Source organism: Watersipora subatra, chromosome 11 (assembly GCF_963576615.1).
Source record: "Watersipora subatra chromosome 11, tzWatSuba1.1, whole genome shotgun sequence".
NCBI lineage: Eukaryota > Metazoa > Bryozoa > Gymnolaemata > Cheilostomatida > Watersiporidae > Watersipora > Watersipora subatra.
Window position 1 is genome coordinate 44,412,876 of NC_088718.1, and position 14,805 is coordinate 44,427,680.

Below are 14,805 nucleotides of genomic sequence, written 5' to 3' on the forward strand. Positions count from 1 at the left end.
CCGTATAACAGGTCATGCTGAATTTTATACCACTTCCGTAATATAAGGAAAATACTTAGTATCATTTGATGATTGAGAGTGAACTCTAATCTCTTGAGTGCATATGCACTGAACAAGACTAACAAAAGAGTAAATTTACTAACGCTAGCCTAAGCACCAAGAAAGAACTGGCAGTTATGTGTGCAAGGCTGCAACTTATTCCTATTATTTTAAGCTAGAATGCACTTGTGATGTCTAAATACAGGTCTAACATAAACCTTAACACTCCATGAAAGTTCGCTGAAACTCTGCGTTTTAAGCAACTAGCGAACAGCAAGTACTACTCGAATAGCAACTTTGCACCTGACATTCACATGTATCCATTTGTTTTACAGTTTTTGATGAATTAAAAAATTTAACTTAATTCATTTTTGTTTTTATATGTGGTTTATATAGAATTGCTCTCTTATAGAATGACTTAGTTTGAAGTTTAAAATAAGAAAGATGGCCAGAACAACACGAATTGACACTCCACAGCAGGTAAGAGTGTCCAACTCTGGTGACAGCTCTAGCACAACTACTGCATCAAACGGCAAGTGCAATGTAGAGACACCTACAATGGTACATGCTGACAACACAAATAAAATTTACAGGCCTAACTAACATTTGTTGACAATTACAACAAAAACTGGCCCTTATGACATGACATGTGCTTGAGCAAATGCTCTCTCTCTCTCCCCCTCTCCCTCCCTCCCTCCCTCTTTCTCACCTTGAGAACTGATGTACTGTTGCTTCAAGACCACATGTACCAAATTCTACAAACACAGGAAACAGAATCAAGGAAGGAACAAAGAAGGAGCAGGCACTAGTAACACCTGATTTCGCACTGCAGTAGTCTTAGCTACGCCGATTACAAGATCTCCGTGGGGAATCCAGAATCAAAGACTGAAGGACATTGTCTGAATTTAAACCAACCTGCCTTACCTTTACAATATTGAGGTCGGAGGTTGTCTTAAAGGCGAGCCTAGTCAACAACTCTGCATCTGTTATTTTTTGTTTACCCTGAAGTATAGAATGGAGGAGCTGTGCCTTCGTAGCCAGCATCATAAGTTGGCTGCAAGTATATTATAACATTATTATCGCTGACTTCTATCATCGATTACTTCCATCATCGATGACTTCCATCATCGATGACTTCTATCATTGGTGACTTCTAACTCAGACCCTCTCACTCCTTCTATAGACCTCTCTAACTCGCTTCACAAATCTCACTGACTCTCTCTAAATATCTAAGTTGATGTTAGTAATACTCATAATCTCAACAATTGAGTTATGTTAGTAATACTCATAATCTCAACAATTGAGTTATGTTAGTAATACTCATAATCTCAACAATTGAGTTGATGTTAGTAATACTCATAATCTCAACAATTGAGTTGATGCTAGTAATACTCATAATCTCAACAATTGAGTCGATGTTAGTAATATTCATAATCTCAACAATTGAGTTATGTTAGTAATACTCATAATCTCAACAATTGAGTTGATGCTAGTAATATTCATAATCTCAACAATTGAGTTGATGTTAGTAATACTCATAATCTCAACAATTGAGTCGATGTTAGTAATATTCATAATCTCAACAATTGAGTTGATGTTAGTAATACCCATAATCTCAACAATTAAGTTATGTTAGTAACACTCATAATCTCAACAATTGAGTTGATGCTAGTAATATTCATAATCTCAACAATTGAGTTGATGTTAGTAATACTCATAATCTCAACAATTGAGTTGATGTTAGTAATACTCATAATCTCAACAAATGAGTTGATGTTAGTAATACTCATAATCTCAACAATTGAGTTGATGTTAGTAATACTCATAATCTCAACAAATGAGTTGATGTTAGTAATACTCATAATCTCAACAATTGAGTTATGTTAGTAATACTCATAATCTCAACAATTGAGTTGATGCTAGTAATATTCATAATCTCAACAATTGAGTTGATGTTAGTAATACTCATAATCTCAACAATTGAGTCGATGTTAGTAATATTCATAATCTCAACAATTGAGTTGATGTTAGTAATACCCATAATCTCAACAATTAAGTTATGTTAGTAACACTCATAATCTCAACAATTGAGTTGATGCTAGTAATATTCATAATCTCAACAATTGAGTTGATGTTAGTAATACTCATAATCTCAACAAGTGAGTCAATACTAGTAAAATTCATAACTCCACGACTAAACACGAGCGAAGCGATTGTTTGGGAGCTTTATGATAAATGCATATGCGCACACAACTCCCAAAAAATTATCTGTCAATGGCCGTTACCAAACCCTTGTAACGAAATCCCATCAAAAAATTTAACCACTTTTGTGTAGAGTCGTTTAAGTATAATAACGATACAAAACACATATAAACCTATTTAAATATGTTACCAAGTCTTTGAAAAGTTGACGCAATATCCTGAAACTAATCCATCTGATCGGATTATACATAGATAGACAGATTAATTTGGCCTAAAATCGCTATTAAAACTTGACAAACCTTTTTTAATCAAAACTAGGACCGGCCAACGAAACACCGATAAGGCCGTGCGACATAGAGTAGAACCATTAAGTCATGCGCATTTCCCGAGAAAAACGTGCACATTTCACCAGTCTATGGCATTGTCCAATTGCCGAAGGTTTCTGTAATTAACGTAGAAGTACTGAAAAGTAATCGTTTCTTTTTTGCCGATTCTACCGGACTCTGACATTTTGGACACTAATAATGAGTACTTTGGTATTCCAACTGATGTCCAAAGCAGTGAAAGTAAATGAAATGACGATGATATTTTTCTAACGCTTCTTATAAGATTATTATAATATTTAATTGTAAGAATAATTATTCAATTTTATAAGATTTAGTGATAAGAATAATCATTCGAATTTACAAGATCGAAGTATATAGTGACCGATGGTGTGCAATATGTTACTGTTATTATTTTTCTAAAGATTTTGTTGATGGTACTACGGCTGTACTCAATATTGCGGTACTGCCAAGCCGTTTTTAATATCTGCAAAATTAAGTAATAGGCCTACATTTTCTTATAGATATACATCTATTTCTATGACAACCAGCTAAAATCTGTTTAGATTTTTAAATTCAGCATAATCTTTTAGATATAAATACAGAAATCTAGATCAATACCACAACTTCTTGATATTGGTTGCTATGACCAATGATATACAGCCCCCCAGCTATATATATATATACTAGCTGTGCCACCCGGCGTTGCCCGTGTAATAGAAGAGTATTTGGACAAAAAATTGATTTGTATTTAACATATTACAACATTTGCCATTCTAACTTTCATCACTACATATCACTACATATTTCATCACTACATAACTACATATCATGAGAAAAAATATCCTTGTCATATAAACAATGAGAAGTAGTGAGAGTTTTGCTGTTAGCCAGTTTAATAATGTGAGCGAACAGCTTCTCGTGACGTTATGCTATGACCCGCGGAATACGTAAAGCAGTTAGGTATTGCTCTGATATACTGACTTATTTTAGCAGGCTTGCAATTCGACATCCGTGACCAGAGGGCTAGGCGTAAGACTGATAAACGGCTGGGTCCGAGACCGAATCCTCTTCGGTACGGAATAGATATTCCAAGATTTTAAGATCTATAGCCGGATTCCCGACATACAGACTTTGAGAAATAGAATATAAAATAAGAATATATAAAGATATAAGATATATATATATCATATATATAATATATATATATTGATGAAGAAGGTTGTAGTCCACTAGAAGAGAGTGCTCAATATTAAAATAGATCATTTATATAAAGTATATTACGAACTGAAAACTTTTAAAACTGTTTACTACTTAAAGTTTCATGGTTGTTACCATTCATCAGGTAAAACTAAAAAAGATTTTAGTTTTACCTGATGAAGGGTAACAACCATGAAACTTTAAGTAGTAAACAGTTTTAAAAGTTTTCAGTTCTTAATATACTTTATATATATATACATGTATATATATATATATATATATATATATATATATATATATATATATATATATATATATATATATATATATATACACCTAATACACCTCACTCAGGTATACAGCAAGGACATCGGAATGACCTTCGGTATTGAGAAATGTGGAAGGCTAATTCTTAAGAAAGGCCATTCTATGCTCACAGATGGCCTAAGAATGCCAAATGGTACCATCAAAGATATAGAAGAAGGGTACAAGTACTTGGGGATTATGCAAAGCAACATCAACCACGAAGCCGAGGTACGTCACAAAGCCATTACCGAATACAAGAAACGCCTTCGGCAGGTCTTACGGAGCCAGCTCAATGCCAAGAACCAAGTCATGGCAATAAATACCTACGCACTGCCAGTGATAAGATATCCAGCAGGCATAATAAAGTGGACTGAGGAAGCCATCAAAGAAACAGATATAGCAACTCGTAAACTGCTGACCATACATGGAGCACTCCACCCAAAATCTGATACTACTAGATTGTATCTTGATAGGAAAGATGGCGGTAGGGGACTCAAAAGTGTACAGCAGACAGTGAAAGAGGAGGAGCAAAGCATCAAAGCATATGCAGCCTCCATGGCCATCTCAGATAAGTTGCTAGCTGAATTTCAATCGGCTGCTCTTACAACGGACCTACGCCCTGATGATGAGGAAATTGACTGGCACACGAAACCTCTTCATGGTGCTTACCACCAAAAAATATCTAAGGTTGGCGATCTTCACCAGACATATATGTGGCTGAACAAAGGAAACCTAACGGCCAATACAGAGTCGCTAATCATGGCAGCCCAGGAGCAAGTGCTCCCAACAAGGCAACTCCAAACGAAAATCTATCACACTAGAGACGATCCTAGATGCAGACTGTGCAAAAATGCACCTGAGACCATCCAACACATCATCAGTGGATGCAAGCAGCTAGCAGGGAACGCATACACCGAGCGGCATAATCATGTCGCAGGTGTTGTGTATAGAAGTCTATGTGATGAATATGGCCTTAATAAACCACAACACTGGTGGGAAGCTCCTTGTAAGGTCAATGAAAATGACCGGGCTAAGATCCTCTGGGACTTCTACATCCAAACTGACAAGCATGTCCTAGCAAACCAACCAGATATAGTGGTGGTAGACAAGGAGAACAAGAGGGCTACTATAATAGATATAGCAGTACCCAATGACTACAATATAGCCAGCAAAGAAAAAGAAAAGGTAGAGAAATATCACCCTCTTGGAGAAGAAATTGAAAAATGCTGGAATGTAAGAACTGTAATACCAGTAGTCATTGGGGCACTGGGCGCAATAACACCGGCGCATAAAATGTGGCTTGCCGAAATACCAACAGCAATCAACTCAGGTGAGTTGCAGAAAAGTGCGCTATTGGGAACAGCTAAGATCTTGAGGCGAGTGCTCAAACTCCCAGGTCTCTGGTAGGAGACCCGAGTTAGAGCAGAATTTACCACCCATACGGGGTATCCGGGGTGAGGAAACAATTTTATATATATACATGTATATATATATATAGATATATGTATATTACACAGAAGCTTGCCATTTTACTTCTAATATTGCATCTCTCCTATTACAGGGAAAGATATAAACAATCTTTTCCTTTCATTATTGCTGTTTGTCGTACATAATAACACCCAGTACATTACAGCTACCATTGCAGCTACCATTACAGTTATCCTATTGGACCGCAGTGCCATTTGACTGCTAATACTGCATTTCCCAGCTGGCAGTACCCTTTCTTTTTCCATTATCACTTTGGTCGTAGGCTGTATGACAGAGAAATTTCTAGTCTCAACAATTGAGTTGATGCTAGTAATACTCATAATCTCAATGATTCAGCAAATGACAGATGACTCACCTCTCTATTAGATAAGTGAAGTACGGAGACAAGTGTTTCCGTTTACGATAGAACAAATCTAGAGCACCTCGAGATCTCTTGCCACCTTGACCGTCCTGAAAAGTTTAACCACATTGACATAAAGAGCTCAACAAAAGACTGTGATATTAAACAAAAGAAGCCCAAACATAACAGATCAAGTGAGCCAAGGCTAGAGAAGGTATATGAACGTGGTACCAACCATAGCATAACGGAGACCCTCGTATGACTTGCTCTGTATATGGTAGACGGAAGCATAGGCCTTAACATTTTCTGCAACTTTTTCGGATTTGTCTGACGTTATAAAGCAGGTGATTGGTAGAGTGCAGATAGACTTGAGGGTCAGCTGGCGCACAATATGGAAACCACAATGAGTCCGCGCTCTGGCAACATATGGGCTCACGAGTTGAACACTTTGAAGAAGCAATAATTCTTAACCCTATTTGACATAAAAGTGTATTTGGAGTCTGTGCATCGAAGAGTTACTCAAGTCTCAATGACTGGTTCACTTGTACCTTTCAAAACTGCTTAAAGAAGTGATTCCGTTAAATTCTAGTAGATTTTATCAAAGGTCAAGATATTTCTTCATCATTTAAGATTTTGTTTGTTTTAAGTCATCCGACTACCAAAATGTTTCAAAATCGAAATCGACAAAATTTGGTCGCAGTTAAATGGCTCTGAAAAAAATTCCCCAAAATAACGTCGATAGTCACGCTTTTTGTTAATAAGTGATAGATATATGGCCTCATTAGAATTGAGTACTCATATGTTTACACAGCATTTGAAGAAAAACATATAACATATAGATTATATGTTTAAATATATTTATTTATTATATGTTTTGGAATATATTTTAACCAACCCATTTTCAAATAATTTTAAATGTCTCTTACAATATATCTGAGGCTATATTTGAAGTCTTATTCCAACAATCACGAGCAAATATAAAATAAAATGTATATCAACAGAGACATGAGACTCTGCAATTTGAACGTATTAGCTGATGGCAACAACGAGAAGAACAGGCAGCCGCCTGACTATTGACGCCATTTTCGGAGAAGTTTTTTTTTCATATCATTTTAACTGCGATTGAGTTTTGTTGATTTTAATCATGAAACATCCTGGCAGTCAGATCACCTCAAACAAACAAAATCCTGAATGACGGATAAATATCTATACCTTGGGAAGACATCTATTAGCATTTGATGTGATCACATCTTCAAATCGACAACCGTTAATAAAATACATGAGCGCACAGCTCTACATAGCTACAGCCAGGCGATATCGAACTGTCTTAATATCTGGCTAAACAGAATGATGCTTCACATATTTGTACCCAATGTAAAACTATCCATCTAATCTAGAGGAATTACCATGAGCAATATTTTCCTCACTATGTTTTGGGTAAGATAACAACTTTTCAATATACTTGCGCAGGTAGGGCATTACCTAATGATCATGCATGTTCAAATTAATTTCAAATGAACAAATCACTCACTAATATTACGAGATTAAAGTTCTTACAATTATCAGCTCGTTATCTTTGATAACTCGCACAGATGACATGCATGTACCTCCAGTCAGTCTCAAAGATCAATGCAAAAACCACTCTGATTAAACCAAAATATGTTGAATATGTTATTGGCGCTTGCCTGAAAGTCTGCATTTAAGAAAAATCTTCCCTGAGTAGATGGCTAATAACATATTCCAATAAACCACTTTTACAATTTATGAGAAGGGATAAAGAGTACAAGAAGTGCAGAGCTAAAACAAGAGAGGGGAACCCTCACCTCATCTGGAATGGAATAAAGGAAGTGAGAGCTTTGGCCACTTTCTCGTGTTCCGATTCTTTGCTAGTAGTCGACTGCTCAATGAGGACAACTGGTCGACTTGTGAGCACACTGTATATGAGATCCCTAACATGTTCTCTGTGCTCTGATATAACTGCCTTTAAATCTGTAAACCACAGATTGTGTATACTGCATATACTAGTCACATCCACCACTCAAACTGTGACCCACAGATTGTGTATACTGCATATATTAGTCAAATCCACCACTCAAACTGTAACCCACAGATTGTGTATACTGCATATACTAGCTACATTCACCACTCAAACTGTGACCCACGGATTGTGTATACTGCATTTACTAGCTACATTCACCACTCAAACTGTGACCCACAGATTGTGTATACTGCATATACTAGCTACATTCACCACTCAAACTGTGACCCACAGATTGTGTATACTGCATATACTAGCTACATTCACCACTCAAACTGTGACCCACAGATTGTGTATACTGCATATACTAGCTACATTCACCACTCAAACTGTGACCCACAGATTGTGTATACTGCATATACTAGCTACATTCACCACTCAAACTGTGACCCACAGATTGTGTATACTGCATATACTAGCTACATTCACCACTCAAACTGTGACCCACAGATTGTGTATACTGCATATACTAGTCACATCCACCACTCAAACTGTGACCCACAGATTGTGTATACTGCACATATTAGTCACATTCACCACTCAAACTGTAACCAACCGATTGTGTATACTGCATATACTAGCTACATTCACCACTCAAACTGTAACCCACAAATTGTGTATACTGCATATATTAGTCACATTCACCACTCAAACTGTAACCCACAGATTGTGTATACTGCATATACTAGTCACATTCACCACTCAAACTGTAACCCACAGAATGTGTATACTGCATATACTAGTCACATTCACCACTCAAACTGTGACCCACAGATTGTGTATACTGCATATACTAGCCACATTCACCACTCAAACTGTGACCCAAAAATTGTGTATACTGCATATATTAGTCACATTCACCACTCAAACTGTAACCCACAGATTGTGTATATTGCATATATTAGTCACATTCACCACTCAAACTGTAACCCACAGAATGTGTATACTGCATATGTGTCATGATCACAGAAACCATGGTCAAGTCGGGATTATAAGATTTAGAGTTAACTGCGTTAACAGAAGGAGAAAATTCTCACGGTTATTTTGCAAAAAAAATTTTGATTCTAGCTTAAATACAGCAGATTTTACGGTCAATAAACTGAATGCATGTTTACCATCAGTGCGAAAACATAGTTCCGAGAAAACTGGTGTTAAAGTCTGAGAAACGAAAACCGATGCACAGTTTTGTTTACATTTCAAAACGTCATAGCAACCAATATTAAGAGGTTGTGATATTTATCTAGATTTCTGTCTTTATACCAAAACATTTTGCTGAATTTAAAAGTTTAAACAGATTTTGGCTGGTTGTCATAGAAATGGCTGTATATCTATAAGAAAATGTATTACCTAATTTTGCAGATATTAAAAACGGCTTGGCAGTGCCGCGATATTGAGCACAACCGTAGTATGATCAACAAAATGTTTAAAAAAATAATAACAGCAACATATTGCACATAATCGGTCACTCTATACTTTGATCTTGCAAATTCGAATAATTTTTCTTATAATCAAATCTTATAAAATCGAATAATTATTCTTATAATTAAATATTGTAAAAATCTTATAAGAATGGTTAGGAATATATCATGGTCATTCCCTTTACTTACACTGCTTTTGGCATCAGTTGGAATACCAAAGTACTCATTATAAGTGTCCAAAATGTCTGAATATCCTTCAAATCGGCAAAAAAGAAACGATCACGTTTTTTCGGACGCCATTTTTTAGTATTTCCTGTTTAGCATAGCAACGGTTTTAAGGGTTTTTTCTGAGGTTTTAAGACATTTATTATCTAAACTGACTTCAGATTCAGAAAGATCGCTCTTTGATTGGTCCAGAAGCACGTGTTACAAAAATCTTTACCAAAATTATAAATTCAGTTAGTGCAACTTCAAAGTCGAATAACTCAACTTCGTGATTTGCGACTTAACCATGGTTTCTGTGACCGCGACCCATATACTAGTCACATTCACCAATCAAACTGTGACCCACAGATTGTGCATACTGCATATATTAGTCACATCCACCACTCAAACTTGGCATGAAGCAATACAAAATTCTTCACAGCTTACAACCAGGTAATAGATCAACCAATGAGAGTTGTTGTTCTTTTCTTGTTCAGTGCTACAAAAGTTGATAAACACCAAATTGGATAAAATGTGACAATTTGTTTTTATGTTTATAGGAGTCCACTCAGGGCAGCTTTCCTGGCAAAGCAAAAAAATGTCAAGTCTGTAGTACAAGTGGTTTGACCCTGCACTATCCCTTCGACTGCTTAAGGGAAACTAATTAAAAATATGAATGATAGACAATGTCGAGTGTAGAGACGGACAGACCTGCCACGATGTGCTGGACCGCTTTGTTGGCAAACCAAAAATTTAATTTACAGCATTGTTGCTCATTGTATACCCATAAATTAGATATTAAATTAGTTTTAATCACACTTCAAGTCATATATAAGCTAATAAAAATGTATATGGGGTGATCATATCTGTACAAATTGTTATCTTTAACCCTAAAAGAATGAAATGTTCAGAATTCAACCTGCATAATAACTTAAAAACATAGGTTTACAGCTGTTTGATTTAAATATTTCAACTCCGGACAAAATAAGGATTGATATAACATAGAATTTATGACTAATTGACTAAATTCACAATGAGTAGCCATGTTGTAAATGAGAATTTTAGTTTCCCAACAAAAGGGTCCAGTTTATTTGGTACACAAGCGTGGTAGTCAACCTCACTAAAGATCGGTTGTGTTGCAGCGCTACATTAGACAATACGCATGGCTAACTATGTGATTGAGTTTATAACATAACTCAACAGATGTGAGTGTGATATGTAATCTCATCCAAAGCTAGTGATAAAGATAGTAGACTGACCCTGATGCTTAAGGTCAAGAGGGAGGTTGTAGCCAATCAGTTTGCTGGAGAAGTCGGAGAGAACAGAAAGCTTTCTAGTTGGATCGAGTGTTCCGCTTTCAAAACTATCATTTCTGTACAAAGATTAAAAAGAACAAATACATTTTCCTCCTGTACACACACACCTGTCCTTGCGCAGCATACTCAATACATACACACCTGTCTTTGCGCAGCGTACTCAATTAGTTTTTCCCACTTGTAAAGGATTGCAGTCATCTTAATATCAAGATTTCAATCCACAGTTAGGTACAGTACTCTCTCAGGATATGATTTTAATCTGTTCCAGGATTGGCATCGCATGGTGAAAAAATGCATTGCATGGTGAAAAAATCGTATGTAGGGATATAGAAACCATAGTAATTATATAATGCAAACTTCCCATAGTAAAAATCGTCAAAATTTTTATGTAAGTGCTGTAAATATTAAAAATTAGTAACAAAATAGTATGTTAACCATAGTAACTATAGTTACGGTGATTATGGTCTGCAATAAAATGTAACATTATAATGTACGGTAGGGAGTTCTTACCTTCAAGACGGACATACATATAACAGTAACTTTGAATTCACCTCAAATAAGTTTAGCTCACTTGAGACTAAACACACACATTTAAAGATAAGCTTTAGTTTGTATTTTCAACTATTTTACGGAATTTCAACTTTTTAGCACTAAAATTTTATCACTTATCAGTTTCGGTTTCTGCTTTTACTATTAATTTTAGCGAGCCTGTTTAAAACTTTTTTTAACCTAAATCGGCAGGACATCTTGAACGATGCTGTTTTTGTAAAGTGGATTTTTGTTAGAAAGTTAAGAGAAGTTGTCTGAACTTCTGTTTAAAGAGATCGCAACTCCAACTTTGCTACTGGTTTTAAAGGGAATGTATTACAGTTTACCCTTGAGAATTGATGAACTGAGAGAAATCGGTTATCGTGTCTCTTTCAGGTGTTCAGAAAATATTTTCGGTAAACTGCATTTTGGCGTTTTTGTTATTTTGACGTACGTAATAAGCACACTGACTACCAAATTTGAACTCGCGCGAAAATTTTGGAGAACTCGTATGGGGGAAAAAAGATTCGTATGGTGAGGTGAAAAATCATCACGTCCCACTTCATAAGGTGAAAAAATCATATACCAGGGTGAACATATATGGGGTATATAGGGTGTACTGTAGGCCTACGATTATGGGAACAAGAGCCAAAAAACACAGTCTGCAAACACTACCCTAGAGAAAGTTTTCAAAAGCACCTTTGAAAAAAATCCACAATTATTAGCTTGGAGACAAAATGTCTGAAAAATCATGAGTCAGTGACGATGCTGTAGAAACATTTCGAGTCTGTAGACGCCACCCTAGAAAAGAGAGTCTGAAGACCCGAAGATGAAAAGGAACCTACAAACATTACCCTCAAAAAGGAAGGTCTGCAACTATTACCCTGGAAAGGATAGTCTGCCAACACTACCCTGGAAAGAAAGGTCTGCAAGCATTACCTTAGAAAGAAAAGTCTGCTAGTGCTACCCTGAAAATGAGAGCCTGCAAACCTTATCTTGAAAAGCAGTTTGCCAAAGTTATGCAAGTGAAAAAGTATTTAATATTACTGTAGACACTCACCTGGAAAGCAAGGAATCTGTAGATATGCTATAGTAGTCCTTTTCAAAAGAGATTTGCTCACAAACAAACCCCTCAGCGCCATCAGAACCAAGACTGCAAGCGTCTAAATTGGAGATATGACTGTGCAGTTCAACGGTATTAGCAGACTCGCTGGATGGCAAAGTAACGTCGTCAAATATAAACTTTTCAGTTGTAATCGGAGAAGTGACAGTTGAAGAATGATGCACACTTGACACGGAGTGTAATGAATCGGTCTGTAAAGATCACCTATAGAGCATTCATTTTCGGCATCCCTAAGATTGGAAGATATTCTTCATAAGCTAGTTAGCGATTAAACCAGGCTACCACACCTTTAGCTTGCATTGACTCTATCTCATTGATGCATATTCCATAACGTAGCGACTAACCTAAAACTCTTTTTCTAGCCTTACATCCTGGAGCATTAGATTACACAATAAGAGAACAAAACTCCACAAATAATAAATAAGCCACACAACTATATACTATACTTTACATTATACTACATATGATTATAAGTTATGTACATGTTTGGCTACCAAGCAGTTTGAAGTGCAATATGAAGAAAATATTTACAATATATATATTTCCAATATATATATTATATATTGTAAACATACATATATGCTGTTACAATATAGGATAGTCTAAGTAAAGTTAAGTGGTAAATTACAAATAAGGGAGTTGTATTCCCGTTATGGATGAAACCCGTAACATCACGCAAATAAAGAACATGCTACCAATCAGGCTTTTACTACTTTTAAGAAGTTGGATGGGTTCATGACCCACTTCTATTGTTATGATTATAGCTGATCCATGCGTGAACTGGCTACACGCTGACAAAATGTAGTGTAGATATTCGCTGTGGCTATACCCACTGACGCCACTGAATGATTCATTGACTTGACAAACAGATTGACCAATTAGAATCAGCCTCCGTCGTGTGAAGGCAATGACATCCTTGTTGAATTTTCCAGCAGAGTTATGGAAGTATCGTTAGACATTTGTATTGTAACATGGATCATCAGCTACTTGTGATAGCCACAGCATTTGTGCAGCTATTTGCTCCAACACACTCTAAGAACAAATAGCGCCTGTTACTGATGAAAACAACCAAATACAAAAATACCTTAAAATACCATAAATTTCACCGTAGTAATGAGGATTTCAACAGACTCAATTACCTGAAAAGTTATCTAAATTTTTTTGTAAACAGTTCCAATTTACATTGTAAGCTAGAAGCTTTCATATATATGTTATGTTACAAGTGATTATATCTCTGTGCACATACAGTATATATGTTATGTTACAAGTGAGTATATCTCTGTGCCTATATATATGTTATGTTACAAGTGAGTATATCTCTGTGCACATATATGTTATGTTACAAGTGAGTATATCTCTGTGCACATATATATGTTATGTTAAAAGTGAGTGTATCTCTGTGCACATATATGTTATGTTACAAGTGAGTATATCTCTGTGCACATATATATGTTATGTTACAAGTGAGTATATCTCTGTGCACATATATATGTTATGTTAAAAGTGAGTTTATCTCTGTGCACATATATATGTTATGTTAAAAGTGAGTGTATCTCTGTGCACATATATGTTATGTTACAAGTGAGTATATCTCTGTGCACATATATATGTTATGTTACAAGTGAGTATATCTCTGTGCACATATATATGTTATGTTACAAGTGAGTATATCTCTGTGCACATATATATGTTATGTTAAAAGTGAGTTTATCTCTGTGCACATATATATGTTATGTTAAAAGTGAGTGTATCTCTGTGCACATATATGTTATGTTACAAGTGAGTATATCTCTGTGCACATATATATGTTATGTTACAAGTGAGTATATCTCTGTGCACATATATATGTTATGTTAAAAGTGAGCTTATCTCTGTGCACATATATATGTTATGTTACAAGTGAGTATATCTCTGTGCACATATGAATGGTGGATTGTGTGACACCCGCTTGTTATTTGAAAAACAAACTCATACGTGACTAGCATTGATTATAACAAATAAAATTGAATCGATATCATTAAATAAGCTATTTCAGCCAATCACGGATGCATCGGTTTTATCCTTACAAATGCAGATCAGCGTGTTTGACACAAAATGATGCATCGACAACGCGTTGCCAACGCACTGGCTACGCAAAAGACATATTTCGTAGATGTGTCTAGTCAAACTTTTAGCAAGGAAGAACCTGGTGAAAAAGAAATACGAAAGCATCCAGCCTTTCTCACAAACTCAAAAAGCTGAGCTGCATTGATGAAATAATCTTAAGCCCTTCAGAGGCAT

At 35.9% G+C, this 14,805-nt stretch overlaps 1 protein-coding gene across 2 annotated transcripts in view; it reads right to left on the reverse strand.

The window, feature by feature from the left end:
• Window positions 1-14,805, reverse strand: part of LOC137408396 (uncharacterized) — a 29,077-nt gene that overhangs the window by 1,295 nt on the left and 12,977 nt on the right. For both annotated transcript variants that reach the window (XM_068094911.1, XM_068094910.1), the window contains exons 10-16: window positions 12,463-12,716; window positions 10,818-10,930; window positions 7,722-7,887; window positions 6,134-6,314; window positions 5,914-6,008; window positions 964-1,093; window positions 749-794 (exon numbers count right to left, since the gene is read on the reverse strand). In XM_068094911.1, coding sequence (XP_067951012.1) covers window positions 749-794; window positions 964-1,093; window positions 5,914-6,008; window positions 6,134-6,314; window positions 7,722-7,887; window positions 10,818-10,930; window positions 12,463-12,716 — 985 coding nt within the window. The remainder of the gene's footprint in view (window positions 1-748; window positions 795-963; window positions 1,094-5,913; window positions 6,009-6,133; window positions 6,315-7,721; window positions 7,888-10,817; window positions 10,931-12,462; window positions 12,717-14,805) is intronic.